The sequence below is a fragment of the Stigmatopora argus genome, chromosome 10 (genome assembly GCF_051989625.1).
Source record: "Stigmatopora argus isolate UIUO_Sarg chromosome 10, RoL_Sarg_1.0, whole genome shotgun sequence".
In the NCBI taxonomy this organism is placed as follows: Eukaryota; Metazoa; Chordata; class Actinopteri; order Syngnathiformes; family Syngnathidae; genus Stigmatopora; species Stigmatopora argus.
Window position 1 is genome coordinate 7,894,016 of NC_135396.1, and position 25,357 is coordinate 7,919,372.

At 38.2% G+C, this 25,357-nt stretch overlaps 4 protein-coding genes across 6 annotated transcripts in view; all 4 read right to left on the reverse strand.

The window, feature by feature from the left end:
* schip1 (schwannomin interacting protein 1) overlaps positions 1–3,240 on the reverse strand; it is a 168,498-nt gene extending 165,258 nt beyond the window's left edge. The window contains exons 1-2 of the mRNA XM_077612362.1: positions 3,074–3,240; positions 2,884–2,974 (exon numbers count right to left, since the gene is read on the reverse strand). Of these exons, the coding sequence (XP_077468488.1) occupies positions 2,884–2,974; positions 3,074–3,096 (114 nt within the window). The 5' untranslated portion in view covers positions 3,097–3,240. The remainder of the gene's footprint in view (positions 1–2,883; positions 2,975–3,073) is intronic.
* Positions 3,241–4,068: 828 nt separating this feature from the next.
* On the reverse strand, positions 4,069–12,756 carry mfsd1 (major facilitator superfamily domain containing 1). Of its 3 annotated transcripts, none has more exons than XM_077611765.1 (17): positions 12,494–12,756; positions 12,362–12,414; positions 11,199–11,311; positions 11,083–11,125; positions 10,944–11,011; positions 10,396–10,504; positions 10,220–10,322; positions 9,548–9,646; positions 9,264–9,375; positions 8,004–8,060; positions 7,589–7,745; positions 7,263–7,360; positions 7,062–7,174; positions 6,929–6,976; positions 6,768–6,834; positions 5,131–5,236; positions 4,069–4,819 (listed from the first exon to the last, which is right to left on the reverse strand). In XM_077611765.1, exons 1-17 carry the CDS (start codon positions 12,654–12,656, stop codon positions 4,760–4,762), a joined length of 1,569 nt encoding a protein of 522 aa, XP_077467891.1. In that variant the 5' UTR covers positions 12,657–12,756; the 3' UTR covers positions 4,069–4,759. The 3 variants fall into 3 exon arrangements, with proteins under 3 accessions (XP_077467891.1, XP_077467890.1, XP_077467892.1); XM_077611764.1 differs by having other exon boundaries at positions 9,264–9,370; positions 9,543–9,646; XM_077611766.1 differs by lacking the exons at positions 4,069–4,819; positions 5,131–5,236 and adding an exon at positions 5,320–5,971 and having other exon boundaries at positions 9,264–9,370; positions 9,543–9,646.
* A 995-nt stretch (positions 12,757–13,751) lies between these two features.
* On the reverse strand, positions 13,752–17,251 carry p2ry13 (purinergic receptor P2Y13). The gene is made up of 3 exons (XM_077611767.1): positions 16,713–17,251; positions 16,133–16,522; positions 13,752–15,858 (listed from the first exon to the last, which is right to left on the reverse strand). The coding sequence occupies exons 1-3, from the start codon at positions 16,893–16,895 to the stop codon at positions 15,400–15,402; spliced, it is 1,032 nt and encodes a 343-aa protein (XP_077467893.1). The 5' UTR covers positions 16,896–17,251; the 3' UTR covers positions 13,752–15,399.
* Positions 17,252–20,838: 3,587 nt separating this feature from the next.
* Positions 20,839–24,296, reverse strand: p2ry12 (purinergic receptor P2Y12). The gene is made up of 2 exons (XM_077611474.1): positions 24,056–24,296; positions 20,839–23,395 (listed from the first exon to the last, which is right to left on the reverse strand). The coding sequence occupies exons 1-2, from the start codon at positions 24,293–24,295 to the stop codon at positions 22,547–22,549; spliced, it is 1,089 nt and encodes a 362-aa protein (XP_077467600.1). The 5' UTR covers position 24,296; the 3' UTR covers positions 20,839–22,546.
* Between the last annotated feature and the right edge of the window lie 1,061 nt (positions 24,297–25,357).

Sequence of the window (25,357 nt, forward strand, 5' to 3'; positions counted from 1 at the left end):
GAATGAACTGAAAAGTGCTTAAAAGGATGTTCGGCAAACTGGTGAAATTATTTTAAATGGCAATGACGGTGGGGGGGAACATATTCGTGATGACAATTAGAAAAAGAAAGTCATCTACGAGCAAGGAACGTGAGAACATGATCATACAGCGTTTTAAAATGGAACACTTGAGACTATTCCCTTTGCTACAATTTACCGGTAGAAAGAGGCTCAGGCTAACATATGGTGAGGGAGGGGGGAATGAAAGCGTTTTTTTTCATAAGTGCGCTCTTTCCCATCACCGCAAAGGTTTTTTTTCTCCAGTGATCAAAGAGAAAACTCACTCATTGAGACGATATGCTCACCCTGCAAGGCATGATAATGGCAGGGGAATGACTACAAACACAGCGGCATATACACAGCAAGAATATACACGCACCTCCGTTATAGGTATAACTAGTAATTGGATCCCAAACAGAAGACAAATACTGTTTTGTTTTACTTTTCTTTTATCTTGATAAAAGGGATCACCAAAATAATACAACACCAAAGGATGCTGCAGTGTAATTCTAGACTAAACTTCAGTGAGATCACCAATAGTAACTTTCTTCCGGAGATGCATAGGATGCCTTTGTGGGTAGATTCCGATACATGCCCTTTCCAATCAAATTCATCAATTATGCGGTAGTGTCTAGAATTTTAAGAGTAACTTTTTTAAATCTTCGATCTACTTACTAAATAAAACAGAGTGTTAAACCTGTTTAGCCTATATTTTGTCAAATCTTAACATGTGATAAACATAGATTTCGACCATACGTCAGTACAGATATTAGTTAGTAATTAGAATTTACCAATGTCAAAAACAAAGATAGTTATTGAGTTTGGGATGCATTGCTCAAATTCAGTGACACATTTTGTGGAAAATCACAGTGATTAATTATAATTTAGGTTTATGCAAACATTACATCAGATCACGGTAGATTAAATTAGTATAGTACATGACGGTGAATTTTGAGAAAGTAAATAGGAAAAAAAACAGCTCCTAGTGAGATGCCGAACACTAAACAGCATTACGGTTGCCCGTTGGACCTGCGAGCAGATGTTCTGATTAAGCGTGTTGGATGCTGGGATACTTGGATCAGGACTGACCTCATGCTGGCTCATGATGGATGACTTCATCATTCTGGCTACAAGTGCTGCGTCAACAATTCCCCCTGGACTTTGTATTTCACACCTCACCCCATTTAGAAAAAAAAGCCCCCCAAAAAGTTGGCTGCCCCCACCCTGTGGCGTGCTGTTTAAATAAGCTTTGTGTAAAATGGTTACTAGCGACAGCCCGTTGGCTGTAAAAACTCTGCTGTCCCATTGATTATGGGGTAATAGCTGGACAGATGAACGTGTCGCTCAGCAAGCAGTGGGTTAGGGAAGGGATAAATTATGGCAGGGGTGCACGCCTGAGTGATGAACCTGAATCACTCCCACAGACACCAGCAAGTGGAGCCACCTCTATATCCAATAAACTAGATTTCTATATCCTTGCTCATATTTCACACGCTGATTATGGCTTATAGTGGTTTCTCTGGGAGGGAGGGTGTCAGGGTCAAGTGTCCTCCACAGAAATGAACGCTTACTAAAGAGATAAGCTAAGTCAAATTTGGAAAATGTCATTTTGGGGAATAATGAAACTCCACTGGCAGGTAGGCACAGTGGAAATGGATTGGAGCAGATACCCAAAGCAAAAAAAGAGGGAAAAATCAGTGTGGGTGCATGCATGTTTACATATTTATGTAGGAGCATGTGTGTGTGATTGTGTGTTGCCCATAATAATAAAACTGGTGTGCAAGTTGGAAAAGTGTTGATGGAGTGGCGTTTGCCCTGCTTGCAAAGCTCAATGTGCACAGCCGCCAATAATGCGCAACACTACATCATGGGCATCAAATATTCAGCAGCTCAATGCGAGCAGGTGAACTTGTGCGCTTCTACACTTGCAACTGGAAACTACTGAGTTAAAACAATAAAAGAATGGTATTGTATGTGATTGAATTACTCCAAATACATTCAAAATGTCTAGAAAAGGGGTCACAGTCCCAAAAATTGTTAAATATTGTGCCCTGTTTTACCATTACCCAGGCTGGAAAAGTGACTATGGAGACTATTTAGAGCCACCCCCAAAACCGATTATTATTATTATTATTATTATTATTATTTAGAGCCACCCCCAAAAATTGCATCCTAACAGTGTACAATAATGTACTTCAAGATCAATGTAGTACCATGCAAGAGAAAAGTAAATATCTGGTTTCTTTAAGGGTAAATTAAGTGCTTCTAAAAAATACAATGTTGTACCTGGATTATCATGCAACATATAAGGAAGGAATCAGGTGTATTTAAGGGCAAATTCCTCCCCCGAGTACAATAATGGACTTCAAAGATAACGTGTTAAATCTCTGCAATTCACATTTCTATATAAAGACTGAATCTGTCTGAAGGAGTGGCTTTAAGAGGATTAAAGATGTTCCCATGGCAAATTAAAAAATGTCTAGGAGCCAAATTGAAACAATGCATTTGAACTACATAAAGGAAAAAAAAAATCCTCAGCAATTAAAGTTTCATGTTGGTTTTGAGTGAGGCTGATAATGTTGTGTAAATGGCTCCACTCAACTTCTTCTATCTCTGCCGCTTTTTATTCTAATCAATGAGCCTCCATGTCGTCTGATCAACTTCCTGCTGCCTTTAAAAGCCCAGAAAGTGCATTACATCACTGCTTGTGCCACCCAGAGCTGGAGTGTGTGTGAGGAGGTAGAGGAGTAGATCCACCCACACAAACATGTTTCTGTTGCATTAATCCAACCTACGCTAAAATCAGCGCACCAATGGAAGGGTAAGGGGAAAAAAATAACTCACCTGGTTGTTAATGCGCAGGGCAAGGTGTCTCCTCTCCCGTGCCACAGCACTCCCGCCGCGCATCCTAGCCTCCTCTCCCAGATGCGTGCCTCTGCAAGGACAGCGCTCAAGTTACCGCTGGCTCTATGCCGTTATGTGTCAGAATCCACGCAGCGCGCATCACATTGAGAAACGGCAGAGGAAAACCAACCTGTGCGTGGAGTTCCTCAGCATGGCGCTGTGCCTCTGTCTTTCTCTCACTGTCTTGCGATCGCTTTCCCTCTTCTTTCTGTAGTCAGTCACAGATCAAGTGGACACTTTGAGAAGAGAGCAGCCGGAGAGATGACCTGACTTGGTTTTGGGGGGAGGGGGGGCTGAAGGGAAGGAAATCTCCCAGCCAATTGGATGCTGCGTGTGTGCGCGCTTTTTTTTCCCAGTGTGTCACTGCATGGAGTAGTGTGCACACTGTAAGTGCTTGCTAGGAAAATGCATCAAAAACTAAACAAAATAGATGTGCAAGAAATAAATAAGAAATGGACATTCATTTCCATCCAGTTATGTGAAGCATGTAATAAACTAAAGGGCCTGCTGTAACAAATGTACCGACTAATTTATTAACTTAGGAAGGGTAAACATCCGAATTAGATTACATTATACAACAAGTGCCATTGTAGTGACAACACACACACAGGCCTGGGGAGAATACGCAAACCCCCCAAACGTAGGTTGGAACCCACCAGGGATTGAACCTTTGATCACAGAATTGTGAGGCTCATTCTAAACAATAGCCCACCGGGCCACCCCTCCTCAGAGTCACAATCGAGTAAATCCCGTATTAAGGAAGAGGAATTAAATCTTCCTGCGCCACTATTTGTGTTAGTGTATAAGAATTACTGTCCAAATTTGAGAATGTTTACCATGGTTTATTTTTTCTTCATTGAGTTTTAATTATTCTTTATTTTATAGGTAGTAGCTAATATCCAACAGGTCTAAATTCATCTACTTTAGTACATAAGACTTTGAAGTAGTAATTTAACGCAACCTATAAAACCAATGCAAGGACTGTAAAATTGGAAATGTGCTGAGTAGGTCCAAGTGCTTAGAGATTTAACTATACGTGGAGTCAAATAAACTAGGCCTGCAACAAATAATTATTGATTATCTGCTTATCTATTTTTTTTTATCAACTGATCAATCGGAAGACTCTTTATTGCCATACCTTTATTAGAGAACACATTATTTCATATTGACAGTGTTGAAAACAACAACTGATTATGATGTATTTTCTGGTTTGTTCCATAAAATGTCAAAATGGTTGGGCAAACCAAGTAAAACCAGATGTTTCCCAATCTATTTTGATTTAAACACAATCAGTATTTAATTTAGGAGTAAAGATATCATAATACTATTTTTTAAAGACAAATTGATTGAATTAAAAAAATAGATTTAAAAAAAATATTATTTGATTAGAAAAATAGTTAGTAGCTGGATTTATTAGATAACTGATTTGATTTTGATGAATTAATTCCTACAAAATATGTCATCATTGGAATTTGAAGGAGTTAATTCCCTTTATCGTAGCATACGAGCTCCTAAAAATGTTCGTTTGATTAGGTTGGACTCTTAGTATGGTATAAAAATGTAACAAATTAAAAACAGAAGGAAAATAAGGAAAGGCAAATTAAGTGAAATCAAAGAAGGAGAAAAAGAGATAGTAGATTAGAAAGCCAGAATGGTAATCACCCATGTGAAAGTTGAAAGGGCCTTGAAGGTAAAAATGTGATGTCTACAAGTTCAGGAGACGGTAAACACGGGATTTCTCATATTTCTTATTGTCGCTGCATACTTGTCACATCGCTAAAGTGCCAGAGGTGTGCAGACAGCTGAATGAAGGGCATCACTTCAGAACACTCCTGTGGGCAAGCGATGACAGATGGCTGGAGCAGTGGCCTGGCAGCTGGGAGTAAAAAGGAAAAAGCAGGAGAACACCTGATTTGGACTATAGGAGATGGTGGTGGATACAAATACATCAGTAGGACATTAAAATCAATCTGCTTGGCTCATCACCAACACCTCAAGGAGCATATTATGGGCTTAATAAATTCTGTAACAGACCGGTAACCTAAAAGACATTTTATTGCCAACTACCAAATAATGGAAAAAAAATTGAATCAAACATTTTTTCCTGGTGGAAAAGGGGAGCTCCACTCAATAGATCTTTTGGGTAAATGGCTAAAATTGAATGAGTTATTGTGTGATAATTAATACCTGTGTTCCTAATTTGGAGAGGTAGCGGTTGCGCAAGCCAAAAGCAGACATAGGTGACAATCTAGCCAGGTCGCCCTCTGTAAGCTGACTGGGCCGTCGCCTTTTCCTACACCAATGACAAAGTTAACACTTTAGCAGCACAATAAACACAAATGTGTAAAATAAAATGGAAATCAAACTGAACCAGTGTTCATACACAAGGTCGTTTAATGCCAAAATTGCACTTGGTCCAACAAAAAAGAACAAGTTGTGATTCTGAAATGTCAAGAGCTTTTAACAGAACAACTTGTCTGTAGTGCAACAATCATTCTCAAACAGACAAGTTAAAACTTGAGAATAACTTGCCCTCAAAAGGACACATTGATAAACCTGTACTTAAAAGTACAAAATATAATTGAGTGGTTATATAAATGCAACAAAAAAGAAAGGTGGGAAAAAGTACTAATGAATCCCCAAACAAGTGAAGAGCAGATAAAGCAATTTGATGGATACGATGGCTAAAATAAAGAGCGATAACCTGTTAAAGTAGCGAGCAATATCATTCTATAGTGTATAAGGATTAAAATATGAAGTCCCTCTGCTTTCAGAGAATCCAGTAATTATTACAATTAAATGACATGAAGAAAAAAAAAATGAAGAAAAAATGAAGACAAAAAAAAGACAGTCCAGACAGTCAGTTGTTGTGGGGAAGCGCCACGATAGCGGTACTGGGCAGAGTTACAAGTCCCGCAGTCCTGCCCCCCTAGGCCCATGACTGACAGCTGAGGGGTGGACGCTGCGACCTGCTGCCTCTGTACGCCCAGAACCATGTGCGATCCCTCATCATCATCAACATCATCATCTGGAAAATAGCAATTACAACGCACAGCCACATTAGTCAGGCGTACAGTACAACAGAAGAAAGATATTAAAGAGAGCTGACCTCATTTCCTCACTGTAAAAATCCTCAATCTTGTCAAACAATGTAAAGGACCCTGCTATTTAAACATAGAAATGACCTGAACCTACTTTCTTTTAGCAACCACGTAGAATACAAGGGGCTAAAATCTAATCGATATATTACGTGTAAATATCCGACGTTCACAATATTTACTAAATGCTGAATTGAGGTTCCAATTCCTATAATTTTTTTAAATATGTAATAATATAAAAATATATATAAATAAATCCAGTACATTTTGAGATGACTAGTAATACAACCTTTTCTCTGACAAGAAACAAGCAACTAACATAGCACAATTATTTCTATAACACAATTTTTTTGTGAGGTTAATCTTTCTCTATTCTAACTTTCCTCGCATGTTTAGTACACCTTACATTATACAATGAGAGATGACAACTCTGTCATGCTGAGGGTCTTGGTTTTTCACTCCTGACAGAGATGTTTATAAAAGGTTCCTGACATCAATATCAGTGGGCTGCTGTACCGAAAGCAATGGTTGTCAAGTGAGTTTGTGTCAGTAGACTAAACAGTCGATTCAGCTCAGGGAAAAATCTGCACAGCAACTCTCTGAAGAGCCACAAAATATGCGCGTGGCACTTGATTAGATGAGTGGGTTGTTCATTACATTTCTAAGATTCTTGCGAGTGGGTGGAAAAATGGCAATGGTGGCGGGTGAAGTGCTGGAGTTACTCACTCGGCAACTGAAGTGGCCTCTTTTAGGAGTTTGTCTCTGGCTGCAGCCGACCGGTTCAAATCACCTCCTAGAGGTAGAGAGCATGAGAGGAGATGGAAAGATAAGCAGGTAAGTAGAAGAGTGCACTTTATTAGCATGTAGAATTATAGACAGTCTTTTACCTCTTAGATAGTCGACCAAGTAAAGCATAACCACCGCCATCAGTGCAACTGGAAGACAAGTGAACACCGATGTGGAAAAATATACAAGAGGTGTCAATCATAAATAATGTAACAATTAAAAAATGAGACTCACTGCAGATACAGGAACAAAAAAATACTTCCAGAAACAGGTATCCTTTAGTGTCTAGGATGGCTCCTGCTGTCATGGCGATGAGTGCAAGTCCCAAATTCTGGATGGACTGCATGCTATTGAAGAAATATTAACATTTCAGTCAAGGTAACAGGATGTTTTTTTCTATTTTTTTCTACAAAGAAAAATTACAAGGACTCATACAAGCCATAGGCTGTTCCCAGCTGGTGCTCAGGTACCACGAAGGCCACCATGGGCCACAGTGCGCATGCCAAGAGTGAGTAGGACACCCCCAACAGTGACTGGAAGACACAAAAAAGGATTTGCTTCCTAATATTTCCTTATTATATCACTTAATAATGGAGTACAGGTGATATTGAAAGAATCATCGTATTAGAGAAATGGCATTTCTTAAGGGCAGAAAGAAGACTTCAGAATTTAAAGTATAGTATATTGCAATAAAATAAATGAACCCAATTTCCTATTGGGCCATTACTGAAAGAATTAGAGCATTGGGAGCTTTGCATTACCATGCCAATCCACGGGTTCCAGAAGGTGAAGGCCAGCATCATGTGAGAGGCAAGAGTAGTGCACACAGCGCACATCACCCAAATCACATTCCTCCCAGTCTTGTCCACCACAAAACCCAAAAAGGGAGATGCTGGAGCCGAGATTATGTAAACGATGCTGATGGAGACAAAAGGGCACAAATAGTTACTAAATTAGCATACGAAAATCAACTGATTTGAACCCTATTTTTTTAAAATCATGTATGAGTTTAGAAAATCCACTAAAGTGTGGAAAATCACTGGAAAAAATAGTCTCCACACATAAAATACATTCAAAATCCAGTTCTGTGCATTGCAATAGAACATAAATGCAATTGGTAAATATACATAATAGTTTGAAAACAAGCTGCCATTAATTGCATCTAATAAAATATACCTGTTGACAGCTCTCGCTTCTGCAGGGGAAAAGTTGAATTTCTCGATGAAAAAGACCCTGAAGATAATGATGACATGTTATCATTGTTGGTCAGCCAATTACATTCAAGGAGCTTTCAGACAGGCATCCGTCATTCTGATGAACATTTGTACGAACAACTATACTTCCATTGGGGGCTCAGTTTAGTGAAATGAAGAACCTGTGTCAGTCGCTAAGTGATTTGAGACTGTCTTCCCAAGTTCCAACACTGTCAATTGATTTGTTTCCTCGCTGAGCCGTTTCAAAATCACTTTCCAATTCTAACCCCCACCTGGGCACCTGTCAGTGGCTTCATAATAATGCAGCATTGTGCCACTAAAACTTACTGTGGATGTGAACATTGCGCTCATCTAACGAGACTCACTATTTTACAACTAGTGTGCCCTTCAAACATAACGACGTCTTTTCTGAGAGTTGAATTTTCTCTCATTCACTCAAGGGCAATAAATATGTTTTCAGCAGTGGTCGCGGTCGTCTATGATGCGCAGTGCTCCCCATAGGAAACTATTATTCTAAATTATAGCATCTGTAAAATGAATAACAACACTAATTAGACATAAAATGGCCTCATTCAAAATTCAGTTCCACATTTCTGAAGACAAGCTCAGTTGTCTCCAATTAGCTAGTGGGGAGTGCAAATAATAACAGACAGCATATCTATAAAAGTATGTCTCCATTACACAAAACATACAACAACTGGTAACAGATAAAGCAATTTGCAAATTAAGAAGACAGACATGACAAAGAATTTAACAAAAAAACATGTTGACTTTGTTAGCATTGGATCATTTGTTATTTTGATGTCAAACGGTGAAATGCAGCACCACGACAGGCTCATGCTCGCATGACAATTTTGATAAATAAGACCAATTTTGGCTGGCAACTACATCCCACCGTCCGCCCATAAACAGCCAGAATTGGATTGGCTCCAGTAACCCCCCTGTTCAATCTAGATTAACAATTTCTACCGTAAAAATAACACTACATAAAAGCATTCTATCACTATCAGTTAGTGATAATACAGAAAAAACAGGGAGGTGATAGATGCAAACGATAATCTAATTGTGCTAATTCAATAAGAATTATAGGAATTCTAGTTTTTGTTAGTAATACCAGACACCATTGACACCCCCGCTGAATAGATAGCATTTTTTTCTAAATTTAGGAATGAAAAACACAAATGTTAAACTCTGAGTGAGGGTGTGGTTGTGTAATACTCACTGTCCCAGTCCAATAAAAGGGAAGATGGCCACATAGTAGCTCACACAAATGATAAAGATGATCCACAGAGGAAAGGGGAAGTCTTTCACATCAGTCAGTTGAATTACCTCACCTGAGAGTCAGGATACAAACACACATTGAAGCAGGAACTAATTAAAAACCTATATAATTATAAATCACAAGAGTGTATTTTACATAGCAAATATCTATTGAAGTCAGAGAAATAACTGATGGTCATTTAAGGTTGCTGGATGAATATAGAAGGCATGGTCTGAATACTTTACCTGTTTTTCCCTGCTCTTTCTTGAGGACTTTCTCCGCTCTTTTGTCAAGTAATGCCAGCACCACAGCGCAGATTAGAGAGAATATGCAGGTTGCAGCAGCTAAGGAAAAAAATAACGGGATTGAAACAGTATTTGGTACTTGATGTAAAATATTTCCAGACAGAATGATGGAAGCTAGGTTTCAAATTGTATTGGATTAATCCCATAAGGATTTTAAAATGCCAGTGATGACATGTCTAAAAAGCATGTGGCATTCAAAGATCATTTGTGTTTTTTTTTAACAATATTTAAATTAAATTAAACATTTTCACTAGAATTGCCAGACCTAATGACATGAGTAATCAAGTTTAAGTACTTGTACTTGGTCTCTAAAAAAAGTGTTATCAGTGGATTATCCTTTAAGAACAATGAGTATTCTCGAACGATCATTTCGGTTGACGCGATCAATGTGGGGCTTGCAACCCAAATGTAACGAAAACATTATTGGTGACAAAAAAAGATCGGAAAACACAATTACCGAAGCATAAAAAATAAACCATCACAATTAAAGTCATCATTTATTTGCCCAAAAACGTAATTCATATCCCCAAAAATGAATGCTGAAGTCATTCTGAAGAGATTTAACCCAAGGCCGCATGTTACTAGTTGCTACATTTCAGTTTGTCACTTTACCTAACATGAGCGAGCAGCCTAGCGTTATGTGACCGGAGGAGCCGACCAGGAGAGACACTTTGCCGTAAACCCAGTCCATAATGTTCATGTTCACCGTGCTGCCCTGCACACCATAAGAGGGAATGCATTCACTATAACGGCATCTGAACACTATTTGAGTTTAATATTTCTCTTACCAAGCGCGCCATGCTTAACTGAAGACCAAACACGAGATTGAGCTCCTTTCCTTTAAACCAGTTGACTGCATACGTGTTTTGGGCAACAGCCAAGGACTCCCCTCCAATTCTATTCACAATAAGACAACATATACCACATGACATTACATCCACTTGTAGTCTAAAAGTTAAATCTATATCTTGAAAAGATCAAAGTTTATTTATTTCAGTACACATGAAAGATCTTGCAATCAAATCTATTATTTTACATGAATAGTTTCAGGATTGTTCATTTCTTAATCTAATGATAAAAAAATGATTCATTTAAGTTTACCACAAACAGTATTTATATTACTGACAATTGTTTTTGTAAATAGATTCAACTGTCTATTATTTTTTATTATTTCATTAAGTAAGTAACTACGTTTACTGTGACGAGATATCACAAATCATTTACTTTTGAGGATTTTGACAAGTTTCGGTTTAACAATGGCTTTAAATGAAGCTATTATCTAAGTAGTTGTGAATTTATTTCATCACTGATTAGTTGACAAAAAAAGATGCCTCACCCAAATACAAAACGTCCCAGTTCCATCAGCCAAATATGATTTACCAAAGCCCCAGTAGCAAATATGACCTACGTGAATAGAAAAAAAAAACATTAAAATCCAATGGTATTTAAAGAATACAACTTGTATAACAATTTACCTGTCCAGTACAGACAAAGAGGGAAAAAATGATGGTCCCCAGTCTAAAATAAAACAAAACAAAACCAGGTCAGGTCAGGTGGTTGAAAAGGAAAACTTAACAAATTCGGATCTTACCTGATGCCAAAGACTCTATCAATGAGGAATCCCCCAAAAAAGCACAGGATAACATTGGGCCATGAGTACCAGGCATAAAACTGCATGAACTTGGCGGTGTTCAGGTTCAAATCCTTGAGAAAACATGAGTATTTAGTTGATACGAGTCCTGGTAGCTTTAGATTGCAACACTGGATACATTAGACGTTTGCGGTAGGTCTATAAAATATCAATTCAAAAATAGATAAAGATGTTATTGGAATGTGGGAGGAAAATGGAGTTCCCAAAGGAGATCATGCAAACTCCACACAGTGAGGACTGACATGGGATTTAACCTTGAACCTAGAACTGTGAGGCTGACACCCTAATCACTTGGCCCTATTATTCTATATTTTTCAATTAAAATTATATGAATTGCTGTGGTCTTGGCATGATAAGGAGGAAACAAACAATTCTAAATTTTGAAAGGGAGATTTGAAAGGGGTAATTTTATGTAAGACAAGATGTACTCATGCGTTTCAATGTATTGAATTCAATTTCATGCTTTTATTTAATTGTACGATTGAATGTTTTTATTGCCATCATACAACTATAATGAGATTTAAGGCTTCATCACTAAGTGCACAAATAACACAAACAAACAGACAACAATCAATAAATAATATGTAAAAAGTAGTCAACATAAGTAGCACATAACAAAAACAAACAGATAAATAACCAATAAATAATATAAATGATAAATAAATAAGGATTAGTCAACATAATAAATAAGTTTGTGGTCAACAAGGAATAAGTGGTCACATAAATAAGTATTGGTGCACAGTGATTTAAGGGTTAGGGGCAAGTCTTGATTAGTTGACATTATACACGTACATAATGAGACTGTTATAGTATAATTTCAAGCAAGGTTGCCCAACTCCGATCCTCGTGGGCCTCGATTCAATATGTATTCCATGTCTCCCTCCACCAGCACACCTGAATCCAATCATCAGGATCGTTATCAAGCTTCTGGGCAACTTGCTGATGAGTTGATCATCTGATTCAGGTGCGGTAGTGGGGGGGGGATGTGGAAAACTAAGGGGATCGGATCCCTCAAAGAACCGGACCGGAGTTGGGCCCCCCTGATTTAAAGCCACTATTGAAAATGTTATATACTTTTTAATCGAAATTGTGTGATCATTTACCTGGAGAACTTGCGTCTGAAGAGCAGCTGGATTGTCATAACAAAAATAACTCCCTGCAATAAAACAACAATTGAAACAACGGAAGTTTAAAAGTAATTGCTCAAGTCCAACGTGGTGAAATGGCGTGCTTACCGAATCCGAGGAAACACATGAAAATCAGGATGACTACCCGGTGTAAACCGTGCGTCGGGTCGCAGATGGCGGGCAGCCGTCCGCTTTTCTCCCCGCCGGACACGGGGTCTTCATCGCCGGTCTCTGCGGGCAGCAAAGACCGGTGGTCGTCGGCGTCCACCATGTTCGGGAGGAGACGGCAAGGAAAAGTTGCCGGAACTGAAGAGCAGGCAGGCGGATTGTCACGTGATTAAGCACATGTTGTCCACGTCACAGCACGAGGAAAAACAAGAAGTCAATGCATAGCAATATATCCTGATAGGATAGGATTAGGGACATTATTTTTCAATTAAAAAGTATATAACATTTTCAAGAAAACAATTTAGGTTAGTTTATACAATGAAGGCAAGGTCACAATGACCAAAAATGACTTTTGATTTTTGTTTCATTCTGTCACATCACAACATAAACAACAAGCGAAAGAGGATGTCAGTGTATTGTGATCCATTTAAAATAAGTTAGGCAATGATTTTAGAAGCGTATGCAGGACAGTCGAGAATAAAAGTATGGAGTTTTGTTCTAAGGGCAAGTGACTTTGTGAAAAATGTGGCTCCCTAGTGGCGACTATGATGAGATTAGGTTGGCAGTAATGTGGCCCCCAAAGCAGAGACTCTCATCAATATAATTGACGTAAGGACGATTCTGCATATGGAATCCTGCTCTTGATGTAGTACTACATTATTTTTAAAACAATATACACAATCTTTCCATCTGCTCTCGGATTGAAAACCTGCCACTGATCTAAAACATGGCTACACACATGCAGAAACATGTAAATTCTGTTAATATGAAGTGCCAGTCGGGGTCCTTGTACCCATTCCCAATCTGTTTTGACTCTTTCCCGACTTCTACCTGTGTCCGTGTACGCGGTGCCAAGCAACACTATCTGCAGAGTTGATTTTATTTCCATGAATGTCATTTAGAATTACTCATAACTCATGGTCATGGCTGTCACAGGATTTAATCGGTGGTGACAAACTGCCTTTTTTTCTGGCTCCAGTAACTGCAACCCGGGTCGTAGCAAATAGCTCGTTAATTTCCTGACCAAATATCAGCCTCTGCAGTAAAGCCAATACATAGTTTGATGGAGGAAGATCATAACTCATTATTGCATTAATCAAATCTGCATGCAGAGAAGATTGTAAATCAGGTGAAAGGTAACATTAATCCCCCACAACTAGTTTATAAATGTCTTTAAAATTGCTAAGGGAAGAAGTAGTGCTGTAAAAACAAGTCAATTTATTCCACTTTGATGTCTCTTAGTTTCTTGCTGCTTTTGTTAATTAAATTTATGCCTGATCAATAGCTTGCAGTCTTTTTATCCCTGGCTTAAGACCAATTACATATGAAAAATGTGCCCTTTATTATACTCAAGAAAATGTTCCATCTTTTGTATATGTTTCCGCTGACCTAACTTGGTTTCGGTGGTCGGAAATCTGGTGAAGTTGGAGGTGGCACATCAGTATGCTATGCCTATGAATGATGTAGGCAGAAAAGAAGTTTGGGCTTCTCAGCTAAAGTTGGTTTCACTACAACCAAACTCAGAGAGGAGGACAGCAGTCTGGGTTTGCAAACCCCAGAATCTGGTGGTAAAGACTGTGCTCTACATGCATGCACTAAGCACTTACCAAGAAAACCACCACCACAAATTGTTCCATCGTCCACATGCAATGACATGAATTCATAACAGAAATGACCTGCTTTGCACAGCTTGCGAAAATATTTCAAAGACATTTGACAAATTCTGCCAATTTGCTATATTGATGACAGGTTGATCACTTTACATCCACAACACAATATCCATTATCCTTGCATAAAACATGAAAACATAAAAACCTCATTTACAAAGCAAAAATAGTAGGTTGGCATATTTCTTAACTGGTGGCAATGGATGTGTGCATAAGTGCTGAATAAATATTTGCCTTGACTTTACCGAAGGAAAATGTCGGTCCAAGGAGATTAGATTTCAGGAAGTTGACAATGTCTTTGCATACACTTGACATCATGCCTTGTGTTGTGTGGCAAGAAAAGCATGGTCATTGTTACAATCTGCTGCAGTGAGATTCATTCTCTCCTGCATCAACATTGGCTATTATATTGTTGTTGCTTGATTTTTGAAGAAGGTATATTTTGCCATTTTTGTCACAACATAAAAAGTTCAAAGTATTTTTAAAGATGCTGTGAGGATCTTCGAAATGCAAGAAATCTGAAAATATGTGCTGAGAATGAGTGGCTTTTTCATTTTAGCATGGACCAATACCATAATGCCTTTAATATGTCAATTTCCGGGCTCCCATAATGCCCTAAACAACATGAGGACTTTATTAAAAACTACCAAAAACAGGAAAAACATGTTTTTTGTAAACTTAAAGCAGAAGCAAGAGGGCTTCGCGTGTTATCTAATGTCGGTTAATGAGAGAGTATCCCTGTCTCTCTCCTCACGACGCCACCTCCTATCAGCTGCCCCTCCTCAACTCATCTCTGGTCAGCGTGACATATCGACTAAAACGGGTGTAAATTGACATTTTTTCTTTTATAAAAATATATATAGATATTTAGGGAACATCGATTCATTGTTAATGAATGAACCTGTGAGCTGTTCCTTGTGTATTGCCTCTGCTCCTAAAAAAAAAAATCAAACTATTCAGCATGTTTTAGGAGGACACAGAATTTTAGCAATAATCGCAGTTGAAATTACAAGCGTACAAGCGACGGCCTTGAATATAGTATGTATCGCAGAAGTTTTATCAGAACTGGACAGCATGACTAACATCTAACTTATCACCTTCTGTTTTAAAGTTCCCCACCATTTTCCAAACAGTTTCCATCTAATGGGATACAGCATATTAGACACTAGTTTTGGTGTGTTACTTTGGTGACCCTGAGCTCACCAATCGGCCTGTCATTTGTGACATCTCTAGCTGTGTGGTCGTGGCAGTAGGGGATTCTCCTTTGTATACGGGTTTGCGACGAAAGACGGCTGTGAGTTTACGCCTGAACATGCTGCACAGAAACACGTAAATAAGCGGATCCAGACACACATTGGTTGCCGACAGCCACAGCGTCGTCTCTTTGGCTAGGAAAAGCCCATTCACTCGGCATTGCTGTTTGGTTTTGCTGACTTGTTGCCGAGTGTAGGGAACCCGTGCAAAGTGGTAGGGCGCAAAGCAGATGAAGAACACAGCCACCACCACAAAGACTTTAGCTTTGGTTTTGTAGTTAGTTGCCTTAGAGCTGCATTTCGATGCTTTGTATGACTCATACACTTTCTTGCTGATGAAAGTGTAACAGAACACCATTAGAGCCAACGTTGCCCAGAAGACCACCTGTATGAAAACACAAAGAAAGAAATATAAAATGATACGCTAGCACACATTTATTGTGGTATGCAAATTGCCATATTAAAGTTGTCGAGTACCTAGCAATAAGCTAACATATTGACCAACTAAATCAGTAAACAAAGAAGATTGAGAGTCAGGATGTTATTTACCAACAAAGTCTCGTAAAATGCTATGGAAAGGCAGAACCTTGAATACATCTTAAGGTTATAGAATGTCTAATTAAAATACTCATGGGTGAATAATGAAATATTATTCTCACCTGACAGAAGTAACTGAATCCTTCATGCCAGAGTAGGCCAATGTCGTTCTTCATGGAGGTGCACTTGACCCTTCCGTTAGAGATGCGTGGCGGCTGGTTGCTTAGTATCGCATTGGGTAACGCCAACGATAACATGACCGCCCACACGGTAACACTCAGCACCTTGCTGAACCAGACCTTCTGCAGAGTGCCCTGTCCGAATGGCTGAACTATCTTCAGGTAGCGGTCCAGGCTGATTAGGCCCAGCCAGATGATGCTGATGTACATGGTAATGTAGAATAGAACGGCTGAGTAACGGCAGTAGAAAGCCCGCAGTGGACTTGACCCCACACCGGCGTCTGTCAGTATTTTGAGGGGGATCGTCAATGTCATTAATAAGTCAGCTACGACCTGTTGTTTTAAAAGACAACATACAGATATAAACTATAAATGCTCTCTTTAAATTTTCAATATTTCAATAGTTTTCATGTTTGCATCGTATTTCGTTAAAATATTCGACATGAGCTGAGCCACTATGAAAAACACACTGATCTAAAAAAAAATTGTGCATTTGTACATATGTAATAAAGTTACCACTCACCAGATTCTTTAGAAAGACATTGAAGGTTGATTTGCTAGGGATGCTGAAGAAAATCCATGCTGCCATTAAATTGAGCAGCAGGGCAAATATGAAGAGGACACTGTACAGGGTCGGAAAGACCACTGAGATCACGGTGAGATCCCGTTGACACTTGTCGGTGGTGGTGTTGTCGGGCGACGCCATCCTATTTTTTGTCTAGACAGAGAAAAAAAAAAGTTGTATTACAAAACTACCAGAGATATACAGTACAGTATTTATTGTCATTATTTTATCCATTTTAAACACCATTTATCCTTGTCCGGGTGATGAGGCTTTCTCACCCTAAACTGGTCGCCAGTCAGTTATAGAGCACAAGCAGAGACAGACAATCATTCGCACTCACAATCGCACCGCCACTGAGTGGGAATCGATTCCACGCTTCCCCCACTCAGGTGAAGCGGATGAACCACTACATCATCTGGGACTCACAGTATTTATACAGCGATCAAATTGAAAGAGCCTCCAAAAAAAGCACTTCACAATGTTGAACAGTCTAATGTTACTCCTGTACAGACTGTATCATATCAACAGTATGCAGTATACGGTTTTAAACTTGTGATCATAAAATCAAATTATTTATAGTTACTTGGTATATAGAATATAGAAAGAGTAAGCATGAAACTGGTCTTCAAACCATTAATTTACTTGCATTATGCCGTTCAAACCAATTTTAGGTTACAGAAATTCTTAACTTTTCAAAATTTCCCTTGATGAATGTATATTGTAAAACTAAATAAAGTATTATTAAATACTACATATGTTACTGTGACTAAACCTACATTCTAGTTATGCTTTAGTTAATCTTACCTTGTGTCTTTGAGAGCAATGGAAAAGTGTGCTGCATCAGTGAAAGTAGAAGAACATGTAAGGCAATGATGGGAAGTCACAATATTTCAGAAGGAAGAAGTGAAATATCAGATTCCGCTTTATCCTCATCGACCTGCAGGAAGTTAGTTACACAAAAAAACCCAATAGAGTATTAATCGGTGTTACAATGGTTCAAATAGGTCTGTATTGAATTTGTGCATGGGTTGTCTCTGGAGCTACTGTCCTCTGGCCCCTTCAACAACTTTGCCAGGCTTCCTGTGAGTGAAAGAGACTTCCCTCACTTATTTCCTGTCCCGATTGTTCACCAAGAGTTTGGCACTCATTTGTGCCAGTTGACGGGCAACCAACGAGCTAGTTCCAGGGCACCCTTGCCCGAGGACCTCCTGCACAGCTTCCTAACCTGCGCCCCTTTTTCTTCTCTTGATATTATGCAATTATAATGAAAATTGGGCTTCTGCTTTTCAGGATACTCCGTTCTAAAAATAAAATGACCCCATTGTGAGAACATGACATGCACATTTTCCTGTGTGACTTTGCTGGTTGGAATGGAACCAGGAATGACAGCAGGAAACAAGCGGCGTGTAGAAATGATGGACCAACTAGAGAAGAATTTGGAAAATCTATACAATTTTATATGTTTGTCATGTCGAACCTGGTGAAAATTGACTAATAAAAATATTTTTAAATCATATTTTTAATGTCTATGTTTAAAATTTCATTACATCTTTTATTTTTTTTAAGTGGTTGTATTTTGTATATATTTCTTGTTTAAAATATACACAAGCACAGTGATTATATACAAAAAAGTCAAATAGGGGGACGCAAAATATTATCTCACGGGCTTCAATTGAGATGAATGAAATGAGACCCCTGATTTAAATCCAAAGATAAGTTTTTAAATAGGCATTTTTAGAGATTTCAAATTAAGGTTGAATGGCATTTATACAACCAGTCATTTATTTTATTTTATTTTTTCGATTAGAAAGCCTCAGGCGCGAGTCTTTTGGAAAACCCCTGGTTTAGAGAACGGCATATACTGAATTTATATGCATCTTATGCTTCTACTAAGAGGTAAAACATTCCGTTTGGTAAAGCAGTTTCATAACAGGATGTGCATTTGCCACCACAAACCCATGATTTCAAAAGTAAACAATGGTGGGAAAAAAATATGCATATTTTTTTTGAGTTTCCGTAGTAAACGTGAAATAGAGTAAATGTTGAAATTTACCTGGTTTGGCAACCTTGCTCGATAAAACTGCACTTATTTATACAATACGTACTTTTCATGGTGCCAGAGTTAAGAACTAAAACTGGGGTAGAGGTTTCAAGGGTTTACACTTTCTTTTAAGGTTCACTTCATATGAAAGTATAACTTCCTCAGTGAAACAAAAAGTTGAAGAAAAAAACAAACTGGCGCAATTGTTAAACGTCACATTTGGTACTGAGGTAAACCTGTATTTTTTTTCTTTTTAGAAAAGATTTTTGCACATGAATGACACACTCTTACAACACAATGTGAATAGACTGCCTCGGAACAACCTTCCTTATTTCAGTTATGACGTTTTAGTAACCTCATAGTTGACTCAATGTCCACACACTAGCTATCACTGTGTCTTGTTTTTTGGGGAAACACCACTGATTGAAGTAATGAGCAAATCCATATACAAAAAAAAACGTGTGAAGTACACCTAACAAAGTAGTATTGTTGCTCATCATTTGTATCAATCATGCTTAGGTTTGCTAAACTGAACCCAAATAGAAACATACAAATAAATAACTTACTTAAAATAGGTCATAATACATTCACCAATCAGAAAATTAGGAACTGTTTAACATAAAATTCTAAACTCAGCCCTTGAAATCTTCACATTCAAAGCACAGTATAAAACAAAGTTAATATATTCTACATTTGATTGATCCTTACCCGAGAGTTATTGTGCAATTTTGTGGTCGTGAAACTGCATTGCTTCATTCTGACAGATGTTTCCCGTACGCCCCTTCTCTGCTGATTCTACATAAGGTCACCCACATACTGCAAACTTGTTTTTGTGTGATGCTCTAAGTGTCAATATATGTATTATAATGGATTTCTTAGACGACTGTATTATTCCTAATAAAGAGTCTTCCATAACAGACATAGTTACATAGTCTTAGTTGACTAATAATTGCTGTACAAGAGGATGACTGTCATCTACATAACAGTGCCGGCCTGGATATTCTGGGACGTCTGATATGACTGGATTAACTATCGGAGTAGTGATGTGGTTTGCGCAGTCATATGGAGCTATTCAGATACCAATGAGTTAGTGTTTTACTGTTGTCTGGAGAGCAATATGGACATGCGCCGCTCCATGTGGTTTATTGCTGTCTGCAGAGCAATTTCAAGACTAACCTGCTGCTGCTACCAATTGGCATACTGTGCTTTATTGTTGTCTGTTGGTCGATATGTTACAGAACTTGTCCATGTAACATAATATCTAATTTGAAGTCCAAGCCTCACTTAGCGTTATTTTTACATTAAAATTAGGAAGTGAATTTGGCAGACACTAGGTTAATTTTATGCTTTAGGAATGGTGGTAGACATTCAATTTAAAAGAAAGGGCTGGCAGTGAATGCTCTTATTTAACTTTAACTGACAGTGAGAGACTTTCAACACATTGGAAGTCTCAATCAAAATGGATTGGACGTCCATCACCATCAGTGGCAGTCAATGAATTTGATGTGAATTGATTTTGGCAGCTTTCACTTTCACACAGTAATCCATCTGGTTTACAAATTAAAAATGTTTTAACCTGAGAATTTATCATGTTAAAATATGACGTCTATCAAAATTCAACGTGTAATGTATTATGCATAAACGTATGTATGAAATCCTGCACAAACACACAAGTGATGTTATTGTTGAAGCATCCTATTTAAATATTATTTAAGTTTTAATTTCAAAAAACATTTTTAATTTTTACTGCAGCTCATCCCTCTTCAGGTTAACCTTGTAAAGATGTTTATGCAATTAAAAGTTGTGTGACGGGAACAACAGAAGTCAAATAAAAGAGCATGAATTTTTTCTTTCTCCCTTTCCTATTGTAAACAGCAAAAAATAAAATGAAATAAAATCATAAAATAAAACGTCAAAATGAAAACTATACAGTGCAATAAGCTTTTACAATAGCATCATAAAGTTTCTGCTGTCAGAGCAGAAATTTTATAATTCACTTTTATGTCCAATTTGTATCACCCCTGCAAAAAGGGCAAAAAGGCAGCAACTGGGATTTCTTTATTGCATTGAATATATAGATATAACAATCAATACCTTTGAAATTCAATTCTATTGGTCCACCTACATGATCAAATACAAGGGCTGTGTGTAAATTTAGTGCCTTGAAAAAGATGAAAATCTTCACATCTGACTCATTTCACAATGTTTACTTTGGTCTTTGTATATTGCATTTGCATCATGATCGAAATAACCAGACGACTTCATAAGGGTTATGTTGTGTTTTGGGATGATGATGAATGTAGTATGAAGATTGAAAATGTGTTGTTGATGAATTAAGGAAAATTATATTCTGTGGTGCCCTGGTGGTTGATCACTATCCATGAAAATGATTGGCACAATGATGATCTTTTATGTAATTCATTCCTAAGCCACCCGAGGGCAGCTGCTACCCATCCAGGATTTGCCAACTCAACAAGCAGAGGTAGAGGGATTTTTTTATGACCAATTTTAAGGTCAGTCTCGTTTAGTGTTAATATAGCCCGATTGGAATACACTTTTTAAAAAGGTATGAACTATGTTCTTAAAAAACAACATGTGTGCTTTATGTTTATCCATATGGTGGCCTCAAATGTGTTCGGCTGGATTTTAATGAAATCTTTCCTTGCTCTTTTTTCCCCTCATAACAAATTCTAAGTATGCATCAATTCATAAATCAATGAAACTTTTTTTTTTTTAATATCACTTACCAACAATGTGTCTCCAAGACCTTTGAGGTAACAACAACTAAAAATACATGAAATCCTGCTTTTTATATTGTTGTTTTTGTATGGTTTACATCAGGGGTGTCAGACTCGGGTTGGTTCGCGGGCTGTTTTTACATCAACTTGATTTCACGTGGGCCGGACCATTTTAGATATAATATTTAGTTGTTGTTGTTTTTTTTTATATAAATGGATTAAAAGAACAGGATTAAAAGTGCTGAATATTCAGTTAACAAAATGATTTTTGAACTAAAAACAGAAAAAAATGATTAAAACATTACAATTATTGATTTAAAAAGGGGGAAAATCAGGAAATTTAATATACATCTATACTCTTCATTTTAATTTGATCCTAAAACAGAAAGTCGGCACTGATGATTTATTTTCCCGGGCCACACAAAATGATGCGGCGGGCCAGATTTGGCCCCCGGGCCGCCACTTTGACACATGTGGTTTACATATTATTTATATTACTATATGCATATGTATATATTTTGTTTATGCTGGTAGCATGTGATTTTTTTCCTTATGGGGGATTAAAAAAATATTCTATCTTATGTACTATTTAGAGTAAAAAAATATTTACAAATATTTACCATTAGGCTTCAATGAAAACAAACTGTAGGGCACAATATAAGTAATGTTGAAAAGTAAACACAAATTTAGTTTAAAATAACAATATCCCAAGTAATTCCATTTATCTTATGCAACATATGTGTCTTATATATTATAATACATTTGAATGTGTGCATCTGCTGAACTTGGAAGTTGAAAGTTTGGCAAATGGGCTTACAGTAGCATTTAAAAAAATGCAATACAACAGAATGGAACATTTTTTTTAAATGTCTGTTAGTTGTTCCTTTTTTGTTGGTAACTATTAGAGAGTATTATTAGTGCTCGTGTTCTAAATTGGATTTTGCAGCCACAAGACACAAAGAAATAAAGCCAATTGATTTTGGAAAATAAATGACAATTTAGAGGAGATGGCCTTAATGCCCTGCCGGTCCACCTCTGGCAGATAAAGAGGCTTCTCTGAGTGCAGTGCTGCTCGAATCAGTTTCTGAGCCCCTCTCTAGCAGCCAGCTGCAGGTCCCAGGGGGCAGCCTAAGGGTCTTGAACAGGGTGATCCTGAAGGACTTACAAAGAAAGAAGTAGATGAGGGGATCCAAGAGGGAGTTGAGGGACGACAGAAAGAGTGTGCCCTCTTTAAGCTGGAAGAGGAAAAGCTTGAGTTGGCAGTCAAAGAGGACATCCCGAGTTTGGCTCATGGTGTACGGCACTCGGGCAAAGTGGAATGGCACAAAGCACACAAAGAACACAGCCAGGACCACAAAAACATTAGTGTTCATCTTCTTCTTAGCCTGCTGCTTCTGCTTGGCTGATGTCCTGCACCCCCCGGGGCCATGTGCCTTGGTGCGCGAGTAGGATTTATACAACTCTCTGGTAATTAGAGTGTAGCACAGGATTACAATGAGGAGGTTCCCCCAGAAGATAACCTGGCACACATGGTTGACCACTACATGCCAAAATAGCGCAGCACGGTCCTTCAGATCGTTGCACTTGAAATATGGGGAATTCGGCGTCTTACTGGTCAAGATCACGTTGGGTAAACAGAGAGCCAGGAGGAATATCCACATTGCAGCGGAGAGGTATTTCCTGCGGGCAAGCCTTGTAGCGTTGGTGCCCTTGAAGGGCGCCAGGGTTTTTCTGCAGCGGTCAATGCTTATGAGGCCAAAGAATAGGATGCTGATGTACATGGTGAGGTAGAAGAGCACCGAGGACACCCGGCACACAAATATTCGCAGGCCAACGGATGCCGCGTTGGAGTCTGATAACACCTGCAGCAAAGTAGATTGCATCCAGGATAGGTTTAAATTCTCCATTAGGTAAAACGGCACATCAATTTGCTAGATTGTCTATTTGTCCCATCCATTCACTGCAGGAGACAAGTACAAGTACTATACCAGTTGTCAACTAATTACCATCCCTGTGTGTAATGAGTGGATAATTAGAATCAGTACAATTTTAATAATATCGATGTAAATGCATTTGTGAAAAATATCTTGCACAAGCTGATTTGATTTGTTCGGGTTTTCATATGAATTTTAAATGATTGCAGGACAGTAAAAGCCGTTAAAGGGGAAATAACTTTTAGAAGCTCGAGCTAAAAATAAAAATGTTTTTGTCCACGGTCCTGAGTCTTTAAAGTGCTGCATCAATCTTTAAGATGACTATATTCCTATGTGAAATGTCAGACTGCCATTTACTACACTATCTCTCGCCTTAGTCTATACTGCATATCACATTTACAATGTGGCAACCTCAAGTAATATATTTTCTTGGGAGCAGACATGACACTTGTATGAATTTGCAAAGGTATTTTTGAACTAACAGCCTTTAATTTTTATGAAACAAACACTTTTTTAGGTGCACCGATTAAAAAAAAAGACATCGACCATGACTGTCTAATTCTGACTAAAACAAACCTTCACACTCACCTTGAAAGGGAACGTGAGGGTCATTATGACGTCGGCAACCACAATATTTTTTAGGTAGATGATGAAATGGGAGCGGGCGGGGATGCGCAGGAACACCCACACCGCCAAGCCGTTAAGAGACAGCCCTGCCAGGAACATGATTGAGTAGAGGATGGGGAAAACAACTGTCTTCAAGACATTGTCGCGGGAGCAGGTCAGGGTGCTGTGATTGCCTTGGAAAAAAGTCGTGTTTGTGGCCATCAGGAGAGCGGTCTGAAATATAATTCAATTCACTGTTATTTATATCTGGCACAATGTCAGAACAAAAGTTGTATTTGAACAATATACATGAATATGGTCTATTTTATACAGTGGGAAGAAAATATTGAACATTGAATGCATAAGAAAGACATTCAAAACTACATTAGCATTGGTCAAATTAAAAACTGTGATATGATCATTTATAAAAATGCAAATGCAACAGAAACTATTCTTGGCTAACAGCTGGATTAAGCATTGAGCATTTGTTCAAGCATGTACTCCACTCTTCTGACATGACCCATCAACCCACACTTTAAGACTATTGTTACTTATTCACTGACCAGCTGGAGTTGTCTCCTGAAGATGTCTCGAGAAGTCTGCTACATCTGCTGTAGAGAACTACAGAAAATCCACTTTGGAGGCTGCAGTATATCTTGACATTGACCGTCTCACTTTTGCCTTTGCTTCTGCTTTCGCTTCCCTGTTATGTAAAATGCTAAGGACCATTGGAAAAAAAAAAAAACTGGCACAAAAGGCAACAGGAAGAAATGGTGTCGCCAGATAACAATACATTAGAATGCTTATACTTTCCCCTTGCCTGTCTTTTTGACTGGCCAAGAGGAGACTGAATAGCCACAGTCTTGCATGGGATCTTTTCTATTTTGCATTCCATGATCTTTGAGATTTGTTTTTTTTTTTTTGTGCAAGAACCGGGAGCAATGCTGAAACTTCCTCTGTCTGAGCAAAACAAAGCATGTCAGCATCATTTGCTTCCTTAGTTAGGACATATGCACGCAGAGATCCAACATGGTATAAATACTGCAGGTACATAGAGCATCATATGCTTTCAAAGTAGAACTATAAATGTCTGCTTAAATAATAAGACACACTCATCGAAACCGGTAAGATAATGAATTCAGCATTACATTATTAGTTGTATTTCAAAACTACTCTTGTAATGAAGATAATTTTCAAGTCAAGTGTCATGGATTCATAGTCATGTATCATTTTCAGTCAAGTGAGTCCCAAAAATTGGTAACGGTAGCTTGACTTGAGTCAACT